Genomic DNA, 17,159 nt, shown 5'->3' with positions numbered 1-17,159 from the left:
TAGCTTTACCCTTATTGTCATTATATAGAGAGCCTATTAGCCTTGAGATTCGAACCTTGACGAGTTAGCAATTTTCGTTATATATTTATGATTTATAGTCCAATCTAAAAATAAACGATTGAATGAGCGGGTTCCATTCATAAGAAATATCCGCCATTTCGTGAAAGATAGAATTAACTAAAACAAAATAGGCCAATGAAGCATAACGCGCATGCGTGAGACCATTGATTTTCATCTGACGTCACAAAATGTCTGCCGTACCCCCGCATTCGTTAGTATAAAGCCTTTAAATACAAGATACTCGCGTAGTTTTACACAAATGGATGGCAGAAATAACTTATTTAATAACAAATTAGTTTGATATTACGATTTTGTACACGCCATGTTTGGTAGATCACTAAAACGCTTCCTCACCATGGATTTCACTATGTGTTTCCTGAAGAAATTTATGTGTTTTTGTAAGTATTCAGAATTTAATAATTAGTACTATAATTAAAATAAAATATTTATTGTCATTTATTAACAGTAAAATATATTTTGAACAGCCCTTTGTCATCGATACGCGTATTGAACTTATGCAGAATAAAAAAATCAAATTTTCAAGATAATAAATATTTCTAAAATATTTAAAATCTAACTATATATTTAAAAAAAAACGTGTATATATTCTTGAATAGAAAAAAATATAATTACCCGCGTAAAATATTTTGTGTGTATAATTTATATTTTATAATAAATCAAAAATATATATTTACACAAGTAATTGTAGCTTTTAAATTTATCAAGTAGTTTTAAAAGTATCAAGCAGCTAACATCTATTGTCATTGATTTTCTAAAATGTGGTATTTAATCGTTAAAATACCTCCTTCAATAATTCTGTAGTAATTTCGTAGAGGTGGCGTAGCAAGCGCTACGTATTGTCTAACAATATTTTATAAATATTAAGAGATTTATTATAATTGTTTTTAGTGACCAAAATACGGAAGTATCGAAATTATTACAATATTATGCCCAACTTGTTATTATACAATGCGCCTAAGAATGAGTTGATATATATTTCCATATGAATTGTTTCAAAAATTGATTGTTACCAAAGAAATTTCAACTAACGTCATAATTGGAATATCGACTTTAATATGTTTATAAAGCTATTTGCTATTCGTTCTGTTTTTTTATGTTGATTAACACTATTTATTACCATTACATTGATTTTGGGCTTCCATGAATTATTGAAATAATATATTCTAAATATAAAGTAAGATATGGAAACATTCTCATTGTACCTTCTTGGTAATCTGGTCATGGTATGCTACTTATAAAGTGTACGTCATCGCCATATAACCTATTATTAGCTATTTTGGGAACGCTATCTCCCACGCTAAATCTATACCTAGAACTACCCATTAACCTATAAAATATGTTCTTCAACGTAGATAGATAGTATGAGATCTAGAAATTACAGTATATTAGAAAGAAGTAACAAAATTACCAGTACAGTAGGTACAGACATTATTTCTTGTACTAAACTACTATGGAAACTGGTAATTTATAGACTATCGCAGTTACGCCCATTTGCAGGATAAATTATCAAGCTAGAGTTTAAATTACTGTACCACAAGCGTAACTTTATTACGTGTTGAGTCTTCCTTATAAATCCTGGTCAGCAAGAGAAATTCAGTTAATCTTTTTAATAATTATATTATCGCAAATTTTTTTTCTCTTTATAATTTATTCAATATTAGTTAAATTTTTGTAATACTAGCTGATCCAGCGAACATCGTTTCGCATAACGTTCAATGAGTGAGCAGATTGAAGATTTTAAAATTAAGTTCCATTACACAATCAGAAGTGTTTTTATGACGGGCCAGCAAAACATTCGCTCTATTGGCGATGTGTGTTGCACTCTTCAGTGAAGAACCTTGGTAGTGTGTGTTCAGGATCATTCGAATCGGTAAACTATAATTGGAAGAGAGGACATAGACAATATTCCGTGAGATTGATGTTTAAAACTGAATGAATGATGAGTATCATATGACGACGAATCCAAAAACACACGAATCATAAACATTTGTCTAGCTGTTCTTGAGTTATGACTTACAAAATAAATAAAAATAAAAAATAATATTTCCGGCTCTCTTTGCCTCACCTGCAAATGTACGAAGCCAGAATTTTATATACTTTCGGAAATAGAATTCAAAAACGGTTCACTTACTTAATAAGGGAACGTATTTCTCTTTTTCATCAAGACGGATTTTTTTTCGTAGACAACAGCTGTTGAAATATTCTTAAGTCTTAGGAGTTAAAGACCTTTAAAGGTGATATAGATGAATGATAGATCATAGAATACGTAGTTGAATGGTCCAGTCGTCGAAAGACAGATTTTTTTATATGTAGGTATATTCTTTTGAAATTTTTAGATTATCAAAATCTAATCTTTTAGTTATTTTAGTCTAGCCATAAAGTTTTCAAGTCACAGCGGCTAATACATGCCATTTACGATGAAGATGGAATGCATAAGTGTATGCGCAGACGCAAGTGCACACTCATTCAATTAATCTCATATATTATCGACGACGGCAAACTTACAATTTATACATTGGATGAAAAGTATAAGATCCTAATAATTTTAGAACAACTTAAAGGAGAGTATGAGAGTTGGCAACCAAATTAATTTAATTACCAATTCGACTTAGGGTCCTTCAAGAAAAAGGCCGGCAACGCACTCGCGATCTCCTGGCATTGAGTGTCTATGGCCCATATGCCTCATGTTCTGTAAAAAAAAAATCTTATGATGTGACGTATTCAATGTGACGTTATATTTCATTTTGCTAAAATTATTCAAGGTTCGCGGCTCGAATACCTGTTTATACTAAAAGCATCATTTATCTTGTCATACCATCATTACCTTCTTTACGGCAATATTCTTAGGTTTTTTGTGGATTACATCAGACAATAAGCTGGAGCGATGTTTTGAAATCAAATCGTGACAGGTTTGATAAGATGAAAATTCTGGTTCAATTTGCATGTCTGTTTACGGAACACAGACTTTAAGAGTATTCAAAATAATTATTTTATTAGAAATCACTATAATTAAAATTTATAAATGACAATGTAATTTATGATATAGGTAGTAAATGTCTATAAAAACATTAAAAACTTAGCTTCATAAATTATCAACAATTTTCTTAACTAAAAACGATAACTAACCTTAAAATATAATAACTAAAATATATTATTAAAAGGAGTCCGTTTAGGCAAGTTTTCGAAGATACTGGCGTTACCCCTTTGAATAGCTAGACTAGTTCTTTGACCGAGGTAGCTGCCAGCTCTTCGGTCTCCTGTGATGTCGACTAACCTTTTTGCTATTTCCTTAAAAAGCCTTAAAATTAAAATGTATTATTAAAATTTTGAAAGGTCGTAAAATTCTAAATAGATATAGTTTTACATTGTTTAACTGAAATGCGATAACATATGTTCATACATATATTAATAATAATATAAACTAACATTAATATAAACATAATATTAATATACACATTTATACAATTAAAAAAGGCGCTAATTAAATATTTAAGTTGGCGCCTGGTAGATAGTACCGGTGACCCCCGAGCTGGTGCTTCGCTCAACGAATACGTATCGCAATACAGCGAGGAAATGCTGCCAGCTTTAATTTTCTTTTCATACATTTTTAATTATTTAACTATTACTATGTAGTTAAAGAAAATAGTAAATACTCTATATTTGATTGTTATGCTTAGGTTTTAATATACTTATTCTGACCATTAAGGAAGTAATGTCTTCCAGATAGTGTCGTCAAGTTTTTGTTAAAGAAAATAAAATCGTACAATAGTCTTACATTTGTTTTACATTGCCCTCTTATAAACGTAATACAGCTTAGATATACTGTTACTTTTACACTCTTGTGCTCTTTGCAAATTGAAAATCTTAAAAATAATAAACTATGTAGGGCTTTCAGTTCGTTTATAAATATTCAATCGAAATATCCAATAACGCGCTCCAATGGTTTAGTTCTATTTCAATCTTCGTAACTTATAGGCTATATCAAAATTTTCTAGGCCTTAATACATGTACCTACCTATATTTAGTTTCAATTAATACGTCCTACATATCCTAACCGTCTCAACAGGATTAATCTCCGAGCGCTATAATTTTCCATTCATAAAATAGTGATGGGATACGCGATATGAAATATTTGTTTTTGTCTGAGTTTTTTTAGAGATCTTGTTTATTATCAAATATTGCTTTAAGGTTCTACCAATTTACATGTAATGTTGATGAAATTTGACTGTAATTTGGGACATACATTGACTTATTTGTGGTATAAAACACAACAGGCGCTACAAGTCTTGGGTTCAGATTTTTGTATCTGTTTCGTGGTGTTTTGTTTTTTTTAAAAGGCAAGTAGGTGAACAGCTGTCTGTGGCTAACACACCCCGACTTTTTCGATCTAAGGCATGGCGTGTAAGGCATAATGTGTTCTTCACTTATGAACGTCTGTCTGTGCACATAGACAGACAGATAATTGGTGCACAGCCGGTGTTCGACGCTACGAAGGAATGAGATTGCACGCTCAAGCTACTAGGCCAATACTGCTAAAAAAATATCACATTTAAGACAACATGCTTTCAAACCATTGATTGATTGATAATTTATCTCCGTTTATTATATAAGGGTCAGACTTTCTTCAAAAAATAAAATCTAATTTCTTTAAATATCTATATGTATGTAAAGTTAGTAAAAGTTAAATGAACCCGTATTAATTTCCTATTTTAAAAATAAATTAATTCGAATAAAGTATGTATGTTATGATGGTTCCACGTTAATTGTTTGATTCTGTTAGTTTTTGGTCAGCAATGTGAAATTCTTCTTATATCGATGTTTCTATAGTGTTGCGTACATCGCTAGCTCTGTATTCTCAGTAACATGTGATCTGAATTTGTGAGCGCGCGTTTAAATCTTCATGTACTTTGGGAAACGTGCTAAATCTTGAAATCCGTGTTCCAAATTGTTGCGACAGTTTGGGAATATTTATGTGAAAGATCCTGAATGTGTCTCGTATATTTTATGTTTGGAAAAACACGCGAAATAAAAATAGGACAATAAAAACTTTAATTAGACTTCATATTAACCTTTAAGCGTTTTAATTTTGTTGATTGAATCAATAAAATGGTTAACTAAAGTGTATTCGATATCGAAGACAATTATCAAACATATCTGTATTAAATAAGGTTTTCTTCCAATCTCACATATTATGCAATATCTATTCGTATTGGTTCGCCGTATTTACTTGTATATTAGTATTTATTTATTTAAAATTGTATTAAATGTTTGTGTAATGCAGTATCTATGTGGTATTTCATGGCAGTGATGGTGGTCTGTTCGGTACACAGCCTGCAGTTAGATAACCAAGCATCGACGCGACGACCCAGGATTACGAAATACAGCAAAACTACTATAGCCCCTGGATCAACGGTATGATACGTTATTATTACAAAATTCAACAAAATTACACAAAAAATTGTATTCTAAATAGTGTGCTCGTATAATATAATACATATATTGTGTCAATAACTGAATAAGTATAATAAACATTAGAGTTTAACCTAATTCCTAAAAACTAAATCAGTCTTTATTATAAAACAAGGGCAAATGGGCTAGGCCTCATCTGATAAGTGACATCGTTGCCTACTAGAAGTGTAGGAGCTACTAGCAAGTGTGTTTTTTAGGAGTCTGCTCTAATAACAGTCTCTTAACTTAAAAACAAAATCTGTCAAATTGACTGAAAAGAACGATATAATGTTTTGTGTCTGTACGTATATGCTATGATAATAATAGCACTTTAGTTAAAACGGTGCAATCAGGTTGATTTTTTTAAGAATGAGATGGCCGAAGTTTATTTTTTGAGCTATTCAAATCTGGTCTAAGAAATTCATTTATTTAATTTTTGTTCTTGTTAATTTACCCCTTACTCCTGGAAATAAAATATTTGTTACGAATATTTTTAACATATAAATTTCGCAATGGTCTTTCGTGGATTGGTTTGTTGGTGCATAATGACTGATATTACATAAAAAAATATAAGAATTTGTTTTTTATTCGTAACAAAAACTATAATGCATATTGATTATATAGCAATGTTGAATTCAATTGTTTTAACGTTATACAAGAACGAATCATTCTACATAGTGTTTCGGTTATATCGCATGAAATAAGAGGCTTTTTTTATTTATATATTAAAGTATTACTGAAGATATCTCGTTTGAAACCCATCAGAACATGTTTCATACGTCTTTTCTTTAGGAACCACCAACAGAACGGAGCCTTCTGACAGCAACCTACCGTCTTCAAGGGAGTGGGGGGGAGACATGCATTTTACTGGTTGTGGACGCTTTACTTGACATCTCTTACATGACCAAACTTAATGAGCGCGCTGTAAGTTTATTTTAATTTAGTTATATGCTATTTTGCTACCTGATTTTGCTTTATAAATGTCATTTGGATTTTTTTGTAACCAAATAAAATGGGATATAGATTTTGTCTTATAAACACTTATGGCACAAATTTCAGTAATGTTAGAAACACCGACTTTATTGAAATATTATATAAATTTATAAAAAGTCAATTATGTTACCATCAATTTCTCAATTAATACACTTGAATGGATAATAAATATTTGCTGATTGCTGCTTTGTTTTTTATTATTTATTCCGAGAGTTTATTTGTTATTGCATATTGTCTTTGAATTGTGTTGGCCTAGTGGCATCAGCGTGCGACTCTCATACCTGAGGTCATAGGTTCGATCCCCGGCTGTGCACCAATGCACTTTCTTTCTATGTGCGCATTAAACATTAGCTCGAACGGTGAAGGAAACATCGTGAGGAAATCGACATGTCTTAGACCCAAAAAGTCGACTGAAGGCTGATCACCTACTTGCCTATTAGATTTAAAAATGATCATGAAACAAATCTGAGGCCAAGACCTAAGGTTTTTGCGCTACTGATTTATTTATTTTATTTTATTGTCTTTGAATTACATAACTATTACACATTTACATAAAACTTTGGCAGATATAAAATCGAAATTAAAACGTTATTTACATAAATCGATGTTACGAGTGCTTTCAGCAACTGCCACAATAGCGGCAAAGCATTTGAAGAACTAAATATGTGAATGAGACTCGAGTTATACGTAAAGAAGTTGTAATAATTGTTTGTTATTTATGTTTTAACAGGACGCCAACACTTTTGTGCCTAATAACGCTGTTGCTAGTGGATCCTGCAAGGATAGTGATTTGGAAACATTGGTTCTTTCGTTCAAGGAGTTCGCATTGGAATGGACGTTTGCTAAGGTTGGTAACAGTTGGTTTTCCGGCACACAATAATTGGTTGGTTGGCAGACTTGAACTGATAGCCCGTAGCATAACGTTTTGTAACCTCATTGGAGATGTATTGATTTCAATAAATAATAACAATACATAAATCGTTTGTTTGCAAAGAAAGTGGTACATAGATCGATTAATTATAAAAATCCACTCAATCAGCTATATAAAAATAGGCATGCAAATGTCATATTAATGTTCATAATGTCATAATAATAAGTTAAGTTGTTTATAATTGTTGTTAAACTTATGGTCTGAATACTCGCCAACACTATGAAGGCATCTAGCCTTTAAAATTTAAATCATATAATACAACATCGTTTTCAATACAACGAACACTTATTTGGTGATAAATATTAACATTATATTATCGAAATGTCACAGATCAAAAACAAAAAAATCATTCGGTTGATTTATTAATCATACATAGTACTAGCTGCCCGCGCGAACTTCGTTTCTCCTTAATGCCTAGCCTACCTTTTTAGTACATACGATGAACATTTTGCTATGCTACCCCAGAGACTGATCGGTTTTCCGGAATGAAAACTTTTTAGGTTTTTCTGTGATTTTTCTATATATAAACCTCAGAGTTCAAGTTAAGATTTTAATTAACAAATCAAAAGAAGAAAAATAGTAGAGGGTACATGTAAATTAAGAGTTGTAGTTATATACATATTTTAAAAACAAAGCAAAAAATGTCTTTATTATATTATATTAAATAATAAATTTTGGGGTGGACACCCCTTATCACTTAGGGGTTTGAAAGATGTAGCCAGCTGATTCTCAGACTTACTGAATAAAAAAAATCATAAGAAACGGTCGAGCCGTTTCGGAGGAGTATGGGACCGAACATTGTGACGTGAATTTTATATATTAGATAAACCTGAGGCCAACCTCCTTTAAAAGTTAATATATAATGTATGAAATGAATTAAATATTTTTTAAATTTTAGACCCCAGGTGGCGAACGCTGGTACGTGGACAGCATCAGACTAACCTACAACTCCAGCGCACGAATCCTCGAACACGCGGCCAAACAGGGTCGTAGAGTCACATTGTCTACTGGCCCTCGTGCGTTGCTTTTCCCCACACCTGTTGGCAAATCCTTTGACTGCCCTGATGAATCTATTGTGGAGTTGTTGGAGGAGGATGCTGGGTGAGTCCATATCTCAAGTAGTTATTTTAAAGTTTATTATAACGGTAATTTAATTATAAATTTATTTTAACACGTCAATATTATTACAGTTTACAATCAATGCGATACTATCAAAACGTGTTATACAAAAAGAATTTACAGTTATTATATGGAATTACACATAATTATGTTTATTAGAATTTAAAAAAAATAACAATGTCGCTTTTGTGACTTCGCTCTATGTTCTTGTCTATTACTGAATCATATATTTTTTATTTTTGATGACGATTTAATTATTAACGGGACGATGCCTCTATGTAGGTATACCTTCTATCCTTTATAAGGTATAAAGTATATAAGTAAAAAGGATATACCTTATAGTCAAAGATAGAATACATAATAATATATACAAATTATGTACTTAATTTGCAGTATTGTAGTACATAACTTCAATCCGGTTAAAAATTGTTTTATTAAATACTTAATTTATGTTATGATAGTCAAATAAATAATTTGAATATCTTGCAGAAGCCCCAACACAGCGCATCGTGCTAAACTCTACCTTCGTCAAATGCGTCTCCAGCCATTTATGTTCCGTCGTGACGGTGTGTTTGGTCCTCCCTGGAAGTGTTCTGACGCCAACCGAACCAGATCCGAAACGGCACCAGTCGCGGTCGGCTCCGCACTGGCTATAGCGACCGCTGGTACTCTCATAGGCTATGCGATCTGGCGGTATTTGAAAGTTAAAAAAGTACAATACGACACTATGGAATGAAGGGGTTGAATGCGTTCTGAATTTAAATCTTACTGTCTTTTAGTTTATGGTTTAATTTGTTTTTAATACTATATCTTTGTCTGTGTCGCATGAGATGTCGATAGGCCTTGGCCTGCTCCCGGCCGAAACATTATAATTCGTCTGTGTGGCCAATTTGAATATTAAAAAAAGGCCAAAGCCTAAGAGGTTTTATTTTAATTGAATATCAGGCTTATACGTTTGGTATATTTAATTCTATTATAAGAGGTTTGCGATACCTCAAATACGGAGTTGGAATGCGTTTATTCTGGAGCCTAAAAAATATTACTCTTTAAAACAAAACTCTCTGTAAAACATAATTTAATTTTTATTATTATTTTTAAAATTTCGTGAAAGTATTCCGGGACATTCCTTGTTCAGAACGCATTTAAATAATAAACGTCCCAGCATAGCCAATTGTAGAGTCCCACGCAGTATTTATAACGATATAAAGCACACGACATGATATCTATGCACAATGTACAGTTTACCCAATTATTCACTTACCTACGGCACTGACTGTACAAAACTATTATAGTTGTTAGTCAAACTAAACTAAATTTAGTCATTTTAGTTTAGTCCATGAACAACGCGTCGTATCAATAGTCCCATGTTATTGTTGAAAGTTGATAATGTTATTCGTGAAGAACGTAGAATCACGAAAGTTTGATGAATTCGGTAGTTATGGACAATGTCAGTTAAAATAAACTAAAATTGTAGCTTATGCTGCGTTTCAGTTTAGTTTAGTTCAAAGTCCAGCTGAATTGATATAGCGGTTTAATGTTTCATCAAAAGATATATAGTTGTTTAAAGTTGTTGATGGTTGATAATAATGTATAAATGTATTTAATCGTCATATTATTCTAGGTGTCACCCAAAACTCGGTGTACTAAGATTCAGATTGACAAAGCATTTGACAGATGTCAGAGTTAGTGCGCGCTTAGACTGTCCCTCGGTCTCTTGTCTTTGAATCTTACCTAATGTGCTTTTTCTGAGAAACAAGGACAAAATCTATGTTTGCATATATTTAACGGAAATGTGATTTTTTCAGAAAAAGTAACATACTGAGTATTGGGTTTTATTTTTACTAACATATGTACTCCAAAGAAACTCTTAGAATAGGTTTTATCGTTTATTTTTAAGTGGTTTATAAAAAAAATCCCTATAGGGTTAGGAGAATCGATGAAATTCTCCGTTAAATAAGTGTGTTATGTATGTTTGTGCGCTTAACAATTTGATGGATATAATAGGAGAGTGTGTATTATCCTTGTGTTACAAAGCGCTAAGGAGAGAAAATGTCAAGTTGCACAAAGCATTCGTAGTGGTCTGTGGAAATACTAAAATACCCATGATTTGTAAATCTATAAAACTGGTAAAGTCTTTATAAGAACCGATTTATCAATGCAAACATAGCACCAATTAGAAGTATGTAATTTAAAATAATTTATCGAAATGTGTGTCAAAACGTCGACACATGATTAAAATTATAATCGAAATTAAGAATAAGAGGAATGTACTGCAGAAATGTTTGTGAATGTTGATTCGAGAAAGTAAATTCAAAAAAATAATGCAGTAGGTAGATTACAAAACTTAGCTCCATGAAAAGTAGTTTCTGTGTGATTACTATTGTGTATATTTTAGACTATAAACATATCACATGATAATAAATATACTTTATAATTTAATCATTTATTAGATATAATTGAAGGTAAGTATATATAATTTATTTTATCAATTGTTTGCGGTGTAGTAAACACTGATAGTACGTGTACAAGCAATAATAATTTTTTATTCGACGCCGTCGTTGCGACAAAATGGCTGAATCGATGTTGTATTGTGCGCAAAACTTGGCTCCACTAGTGTATAAATAATTATAGTTTAAATATTTAATAGCTGCCTTGCGATTCTGTAACTCACTTACGGTGACGGTGTCATATTACACCGTCACGAGTGATTTGAGAGCGGAATCCGCTGTGAGAATTTGAAGAGTGAGTTACAGATTCGCAAGGCTGGTGATATTTTTCTAGAGTTAATTAATTGTATTATTCCTAGGTTAAGTGTGTTATTGTATAATATTTGATTATTCTAATTCAAATTTCTACCGTTTTGCTTACATTTATTTCGAAAGGAACTTTCACTATCCAAACTATCTTTAACTTAGTATATATTTCAAAATCTTTTTGCAAGTTTTAATCAAGCCTAATCTAATTTTAACTACCTCTTCTAACTTCCAAGTTTTGTATCACTTTACTCTTTATGTACAGAATTGATGATCCATGTAAGTAAGACCTAAAAAACTAAATCAGCCTAAATCACTGTCTTGTAATGTAAATGTCGCAGGCAACTAGCTTAATAAGCCGTTTAATTAAAAGCCTAGCCTCGCAACTAAACAGCGCCGTTTAACTAGCGGCCTGAAAGATATTCAGCCAGTTGATCAAACAGCTTGGCTAATGACATGGATCGATGACGTTTCACAACGGAAGAGTATAGCGACAATGATAGTGTGATTTAATTTTTGAAGAAATATTTTTTATGTCAATGTAAACATTAGCCAGCCAGTTTATTAAATGTTTTTAACAAACGCTACGGCGGAATATCTTTCAGGCCGCTAGTTAAACGGCACTGTTTAGTTAAACAGCTAGGCTGTTAATTAAACGGCTTATTAAACTAGTTGGCTTCGACATAAACACAATTTTGAACCAAAGAGCAGGTCAGATACAATGTATGTTAGTTGTAGAAAAAGGTTTTACATGTAACATCAAATATATTTTTATGACTACGATTTAAGGCAAGGGTGAAGATGTAATATTTGCCCGAAATGTGTAAGTAAATAAGTTATAACAGATTTAAGTATATAAACACTAGTACCAAGTTTTGCTAGTTAAGGTTTGCTGTGTGTAACGCTTAATTGTGAAGGCTATTTCTTTAATACATTATACTCATCAATTACTCTAACATATCGTTTAATCAGATTAGTTATAAGTTGTATATTGATCGCTGTTCGATCATGTTTAGTTTGTTAGTGCTGTTGTACACAAACTAACTAAAAAGAAACGTTTTTTAGTTTTAGTTTTGTACAACGTTTAATATAGTTCTTAATCTACGCTTAGTGCTGTATAAAGCTTTAGTTTTTGAATCTCTTGCTTTTGTATTTTCGAATTTTATACAAATGCTAATCGTTTTCGAATTACACGTACCACTATATCTTGCACTTAGTTTGGATTTCTTGCGGTGTGTTACTATATGCGCTGATATGTTCTGGTTCAATGGAGTGCCTAAGTCTCACCAAAAACCGAACCTAGGCCAAACGCTTTTAATAACTTATTTTTTTTTACAACGATGATAAAACAAATGATATTTATTTCCAACACACAAATATACACTAACGCTGGCAGCATTTTCTCGCTACTTATACTTATTCGTTGAGCGAGGAAATCATCAGCGCAACTCCTCTGCTCAGCTATTACTGGATACAGTTGAAGAAGTAGTTTTACTAGTGTTTAACAACATTTATATAAACAGTCTAGAAGCTTATTATCAGCGATATAGTACCAACACTTCCGCAATTAACTAATGAGCGAAAGCTAAAAGTTTCTGAAGTGTTTTCAAATAATTGAGATGTCTATTTTCCTAATATTTTGTAATGGATCCCTGTAGCTGTTTCCACGTTAGTTTCTTAGCGTTATATATCGGTGCATTTATAATGATAAATATTATACTAAAATATTATATGCCATACGATTTGTCTTCCAATAACATTGATCTTATAACAATAGTGTATTGTAGCTTTTATTGGCGTCGCGTGTTATAATTGAATGAGGAGAGGTTGTTGTATTGTAAAACGGTTGTCAATTTTGAAGAAAAACCAAATTTGTGAAGATTTTCATTAATTATAACACGTGCGTATAGTGCAAAAGTGGTGGTGTTATTATTTGGACAAATTGTAACTCTTACTTTCACAACGTAGATACTTTAGTATGTTTGATATTGTTTAAACTACTATTTATATTGTATTCGATGTTCTAATATAACATACACCACTGATTAGTTGTAAGTGACATATCTCAAAAATTATTGTAATTTAGTGCGTTCATTTATGAGATTATCTTTATGAATAAATGACGTCGAAATCAAGGTATTTTTATTTAAACGGTTTCACTTCGATAGATTACAATCTACCGAATAATAATACGTTAAATTGTAAGCAGTAAGTACGTTGAGATTCACAATCACGCGAGTTAGATTACAACCTAACGGTATTTACAATTTTACGGTGACATATATATATAACCTTAGCGGCCGGAATATCTTCGTCCGCGTTCAAGGTATGATGACATCGCAGTGATTTGTAGCCGTTGAATGTAGATGTCGCTACATTTCCAATCGTGGAACCGATCCTGACGTTTATATGTAGAGCAATCTCGATTTAGGTGTTTCCATTTCCTGTCTTTCTCTTTAAAAAATAAGCTGAGGGATGAGGGCAGGAGGCTCACCTGATGTTAGGTAATACTGACGCCCATGGACACACACTACTGGCTCCCAAGTGCGTTGCCGGCCTTTTAAGAATTGGACCTAGCTATTGAAGGACCCTCAAGTCAAAGTCGAATTGGTTCGAAAACACTTCATACCCAATGCTAGTAATAGCTGGTTTTACCATATTGGAGGTGACTTATAAACTGCCCTTTTACGCTCAGTCGTGGAACGCCGGACGTCGAGGTGATACGGGTGGAATTACGTATTCTGCCTCGACGTCCGATGATGAAACTCAGCTGCAGGTATCCGAACAACAAAAGATGCAGAGAGAACTCACATCTCTACGCCCAAGGGTTCAAGATATTTAGAAACTTAATCGCATAAGACTCGCGGTTTTTCAAGGAGCCGTAATTATTTCAGTATTAAAGCGTTTAACCACATTTTAATTTTGTATAGAAAACTGTTTTTACTGTCATCTGGTAGGTGTACAATGCACCACTATTATTTCGTATCCTAAACTCTGACAAACTACCATTTATTACAAATAGGTGGCGTTCTAAACACGTTTTAATAAAAAGTTCAGAGGATTGTTAGGCGAGAGTTAAATACTCATATTTGTATACGTACAATTAACAGTTGCATAGTGCACATTGTAAGGAAACCAGGTCAGCCCAAAATTTACGAACACAGAAGGTTTAAGAACAGTAGGGTATCTGCCTTTTTACACGCTTTATATTACCTTCACCTGTATGTATGTATGTATGTAACCGACTCCTTCGGACTCGATTTTGACCCACTTTAAACGGACAGATTTTATTCAAGTTTTGCGCACCTGTCAGAGATCGATGACAATGCTATAATCCGAAAACAAAAAAAACAAAAAATAACTTTTTTTTAAAGCGTGGGGCGCTCTGTGCCATATTCGTCTATAGAGCAACCCACGCTTTTTCACAATAATACCAGTATGTTTTGTTCATTACCATTTTCAGCCTAAATTAAGAATTATTTATCAGTTTTTAGTTTGATGTGCTTTAAAAGCGTGTTTTTTAGTTTTTTTTAACTATTATTTATTAACTGGTTTGGCTCCATTTGAGTGATAGTACATATATATTAGCATAGTGGTGTATTTTAGTCATATACACTTTACGACCGCCTTATAAAACGCGATCATATTATGTTTGTTTATATTCTACTGGAAAGAAATCCTCTTGCATCGAAAATGTTGGAATAATTTGTCCAACGCTTTTTTCCATTAATTTTAGAATGCAAAATAACATATGTATCACCTCCACGTCCGTCTTTCCACAACTAGGAGTTTCTTAAGGCAGTTGTTGCCGCGCACCACCTCTATGGGGAACCAGCTGGCCACTGAAGTATTTCCGAACACATTCGACTTAGGGTCCTTCAAGAAAAGAGCGTACCAATTCTTGAAACCCCAGTAACGCACTCGCCAGCTTTCTGGCATTGAGAGTGTCCATGGGCGGCGGTATCACTTAACATAAGATGAGCCTCCTGCCCGTAAGGATCCTATTACATAAAAGTTATCTCTGGTTTGGAGGGCACAAAAATGTATTTATTCTAGTACTGTAAATACATATTTCTTATACCTAGTTGTATTAAACTATAATAGTTGATCTATAAAATAAAAATGAATCGCAATTTATTTTGATAAGCGCAAAACTCGAAGACGAATTCGAGTATTTTTTTAAAATTTATTCCTTAAACTCAAGGAAGAGAGGAAAGGCAAAATTAAAAAAAAATTGTAGGTACTTTATTCTGGAAAGGACTACAGTCTCTATGGGATAGCAAAGTTATCTAAATGTCCCATATGTAGCTACTAAAATGGTTGGTTAAGTAAAAGAATCACATTAGGCCGAAACAAAATTCACGGTTTCAGCAATTTTCGAATAAATTTTTTAGTAAGCTCACCTGATGTTAAGTGATACCACCACCCACGGATACTCACATTGCCAGAAGGCTCGCAAGTGCGTTGCCGGCCTATTAATAATTTAATTGAATTAATTTAAAAACTTTTACAAGACTACATTATTAACTACTCCAATCAAGAACAGGCAATATAACACCTGACACCTCTTATTATTTTGTGAGGGTCAGACCCTCCGCATTGATTAGCTCTCAGGAGGATAAAGGGTTTTGATACTGATTTTTATGTTAAATTCTTGTTACCAACGTCAATATAGTAGCACTATTATATAAAACAACATTAATTAGTTAGGTTATCAAACATTAAATTCTTTGATTATTACAAAAATAACTTTAAGTGTTCCATAGATTAGAAAAAAAATCTTGAGAAAGACATAAAGAATGTATGTCATATGGTCTATGGAATGGAGTAAGATTTGAGTTTTTCTTCCGCGCGATTAAAGATTGCGATGCCAGCGCTACGGCTACTGAGAGAACTACGTCGAAATTGCCTACTAATGGGTATCACTATTACTATACAGCTGGAAATGACAGAATACAGGTAGACATAGACATAACATTTATTAGAAACAAAAACACATACACACATAAACACACAAAATAACAATAATAAAAGAAAAAAAATTTAGAGAATATAAAAAACAATTTAAAAAAAAACCCTTTCCCATTTGGTTCGTTTCAAGTGTGTAATGCGTGTGTGCTGTGGCTGTAATTGACCCTGGCTCAGCATTATGCTGAGGAGCAGACTGTTCCACAGCGCTGATCATTCTGCCAGAGACCACAGCAGCTATGCGCCTCAGTCGCAAAAAAATAAAGAAAAGGAATGTAGGAAAGGAACTTAGTAGAAAAAAATAATAATAAAAGTTACCAGTGAAATGAAATCGTGTGAAAAGGTTTACAGAAAAATTAGTAAAAATGTAAATTAAATTAAATTAAAAGTTAAAAATAAGAAGTAGATAATTTTTATTTTGGGCGGATTAAAAACTAGATTTCGTGGGATTTTTGTTGAGTTAATAGTTGAATCTATTAAAAATGAAATCAAATTGAAATGAATCTTATAGGTACAGGGATTTGTATGATGTCGTGATATCTACAGCGAGCAGAGCCAGCAGTTAATACTAGTTAAAATCAAACTTACCCCTCAAATTTCAACCCCAACAATTAAATCAATTAGGTACAAACTAACAAGCATGATATTCCGTTTTACCCCTTATTAGTTCGTATGTTTGATCGCAAATTACGCGTAAAATTAGCGTTAATTGTATCGACAATACGTCGCGCTACGGGAGTTATAGCAGTCTTTTGTCCCCTGGGGATGGTAAGACTTTAAATGTTTGGTTTCAACCCATACCACCTCTATGTACTAAAGATTCGATACCGGGTGAAGGAGTATTTTGTTAATTTGCTTTATAAATA

General features: G+C 32.7%; 1 protein-coding gene across 1 annotated transcript; it reads left to right on the top strand.

The window, feature by feature from the left end:
- Window positions 1-221: 221 nt before the first annotated feature.
- Window positions 222-13,460, top strand: LOC125052533 (lysosome-associated membrane glycoprotein 5). Its single transcript, XM_047653439.1, has 6 exons — window positions 222-458; window positions 5,387-5,493; window positions 6,322-6,453; window positions 7,253-7,369; window positions 8,352-8,554; window positions 9,062-13,460. Exons 1-6 carry the CDS (start codon window positions 383-385, stop codon window positions 9,306-9,308), a joined length of 882 nt encoding a protein of 293 aa, XP_047509395.1. The 5' UTR covers window positions 222-382; the 3' UTR covers window positions 9,309-13,460.
- The last annotated feature ends 3,699 nt before the right edge of the window (window positions 13,461-17,159 follow it).

This window comes from Pieris napi, chromosome 9 (assembly GCF_905475465.1).
Source record: "Pieris napi chromosome 9, ilPieNapi1.2, whole genome shotgun sequence".
Lineage (NCBI taxonomy): Eukaryota > Metazoa > Arthropoda > Insecta > Lepidoptera > Pieridae > Pieris > Pieris napi.
Note: the sequence above shows the minus strand (reverse complement) of the source record. Positions and strands in the feature narration are given on the sequence as shown.

Coding starts and splice junctions, on each gene's coding strand:
- LOC125052533 (XM_047653439.1), top strand. CDS start 383: ATGTTTGGTAGATCACTAAAACGCTTCCTCACCATGGATTTCACTATG. Junction 5,494..6,321: donor CTATAGCCCCTGGATCAACG/GTATGATACGTT, acceptor TCTTTTCTTTAG/GAACCACCAACAGAACGGAG. Junction 8,555..9,061: donor TTGTTGGAGGAGGATGCTGG/GTGAGTCCATAT, acceptor AATATCTTGCAG/AAGCCCCAACACAGCGCATC.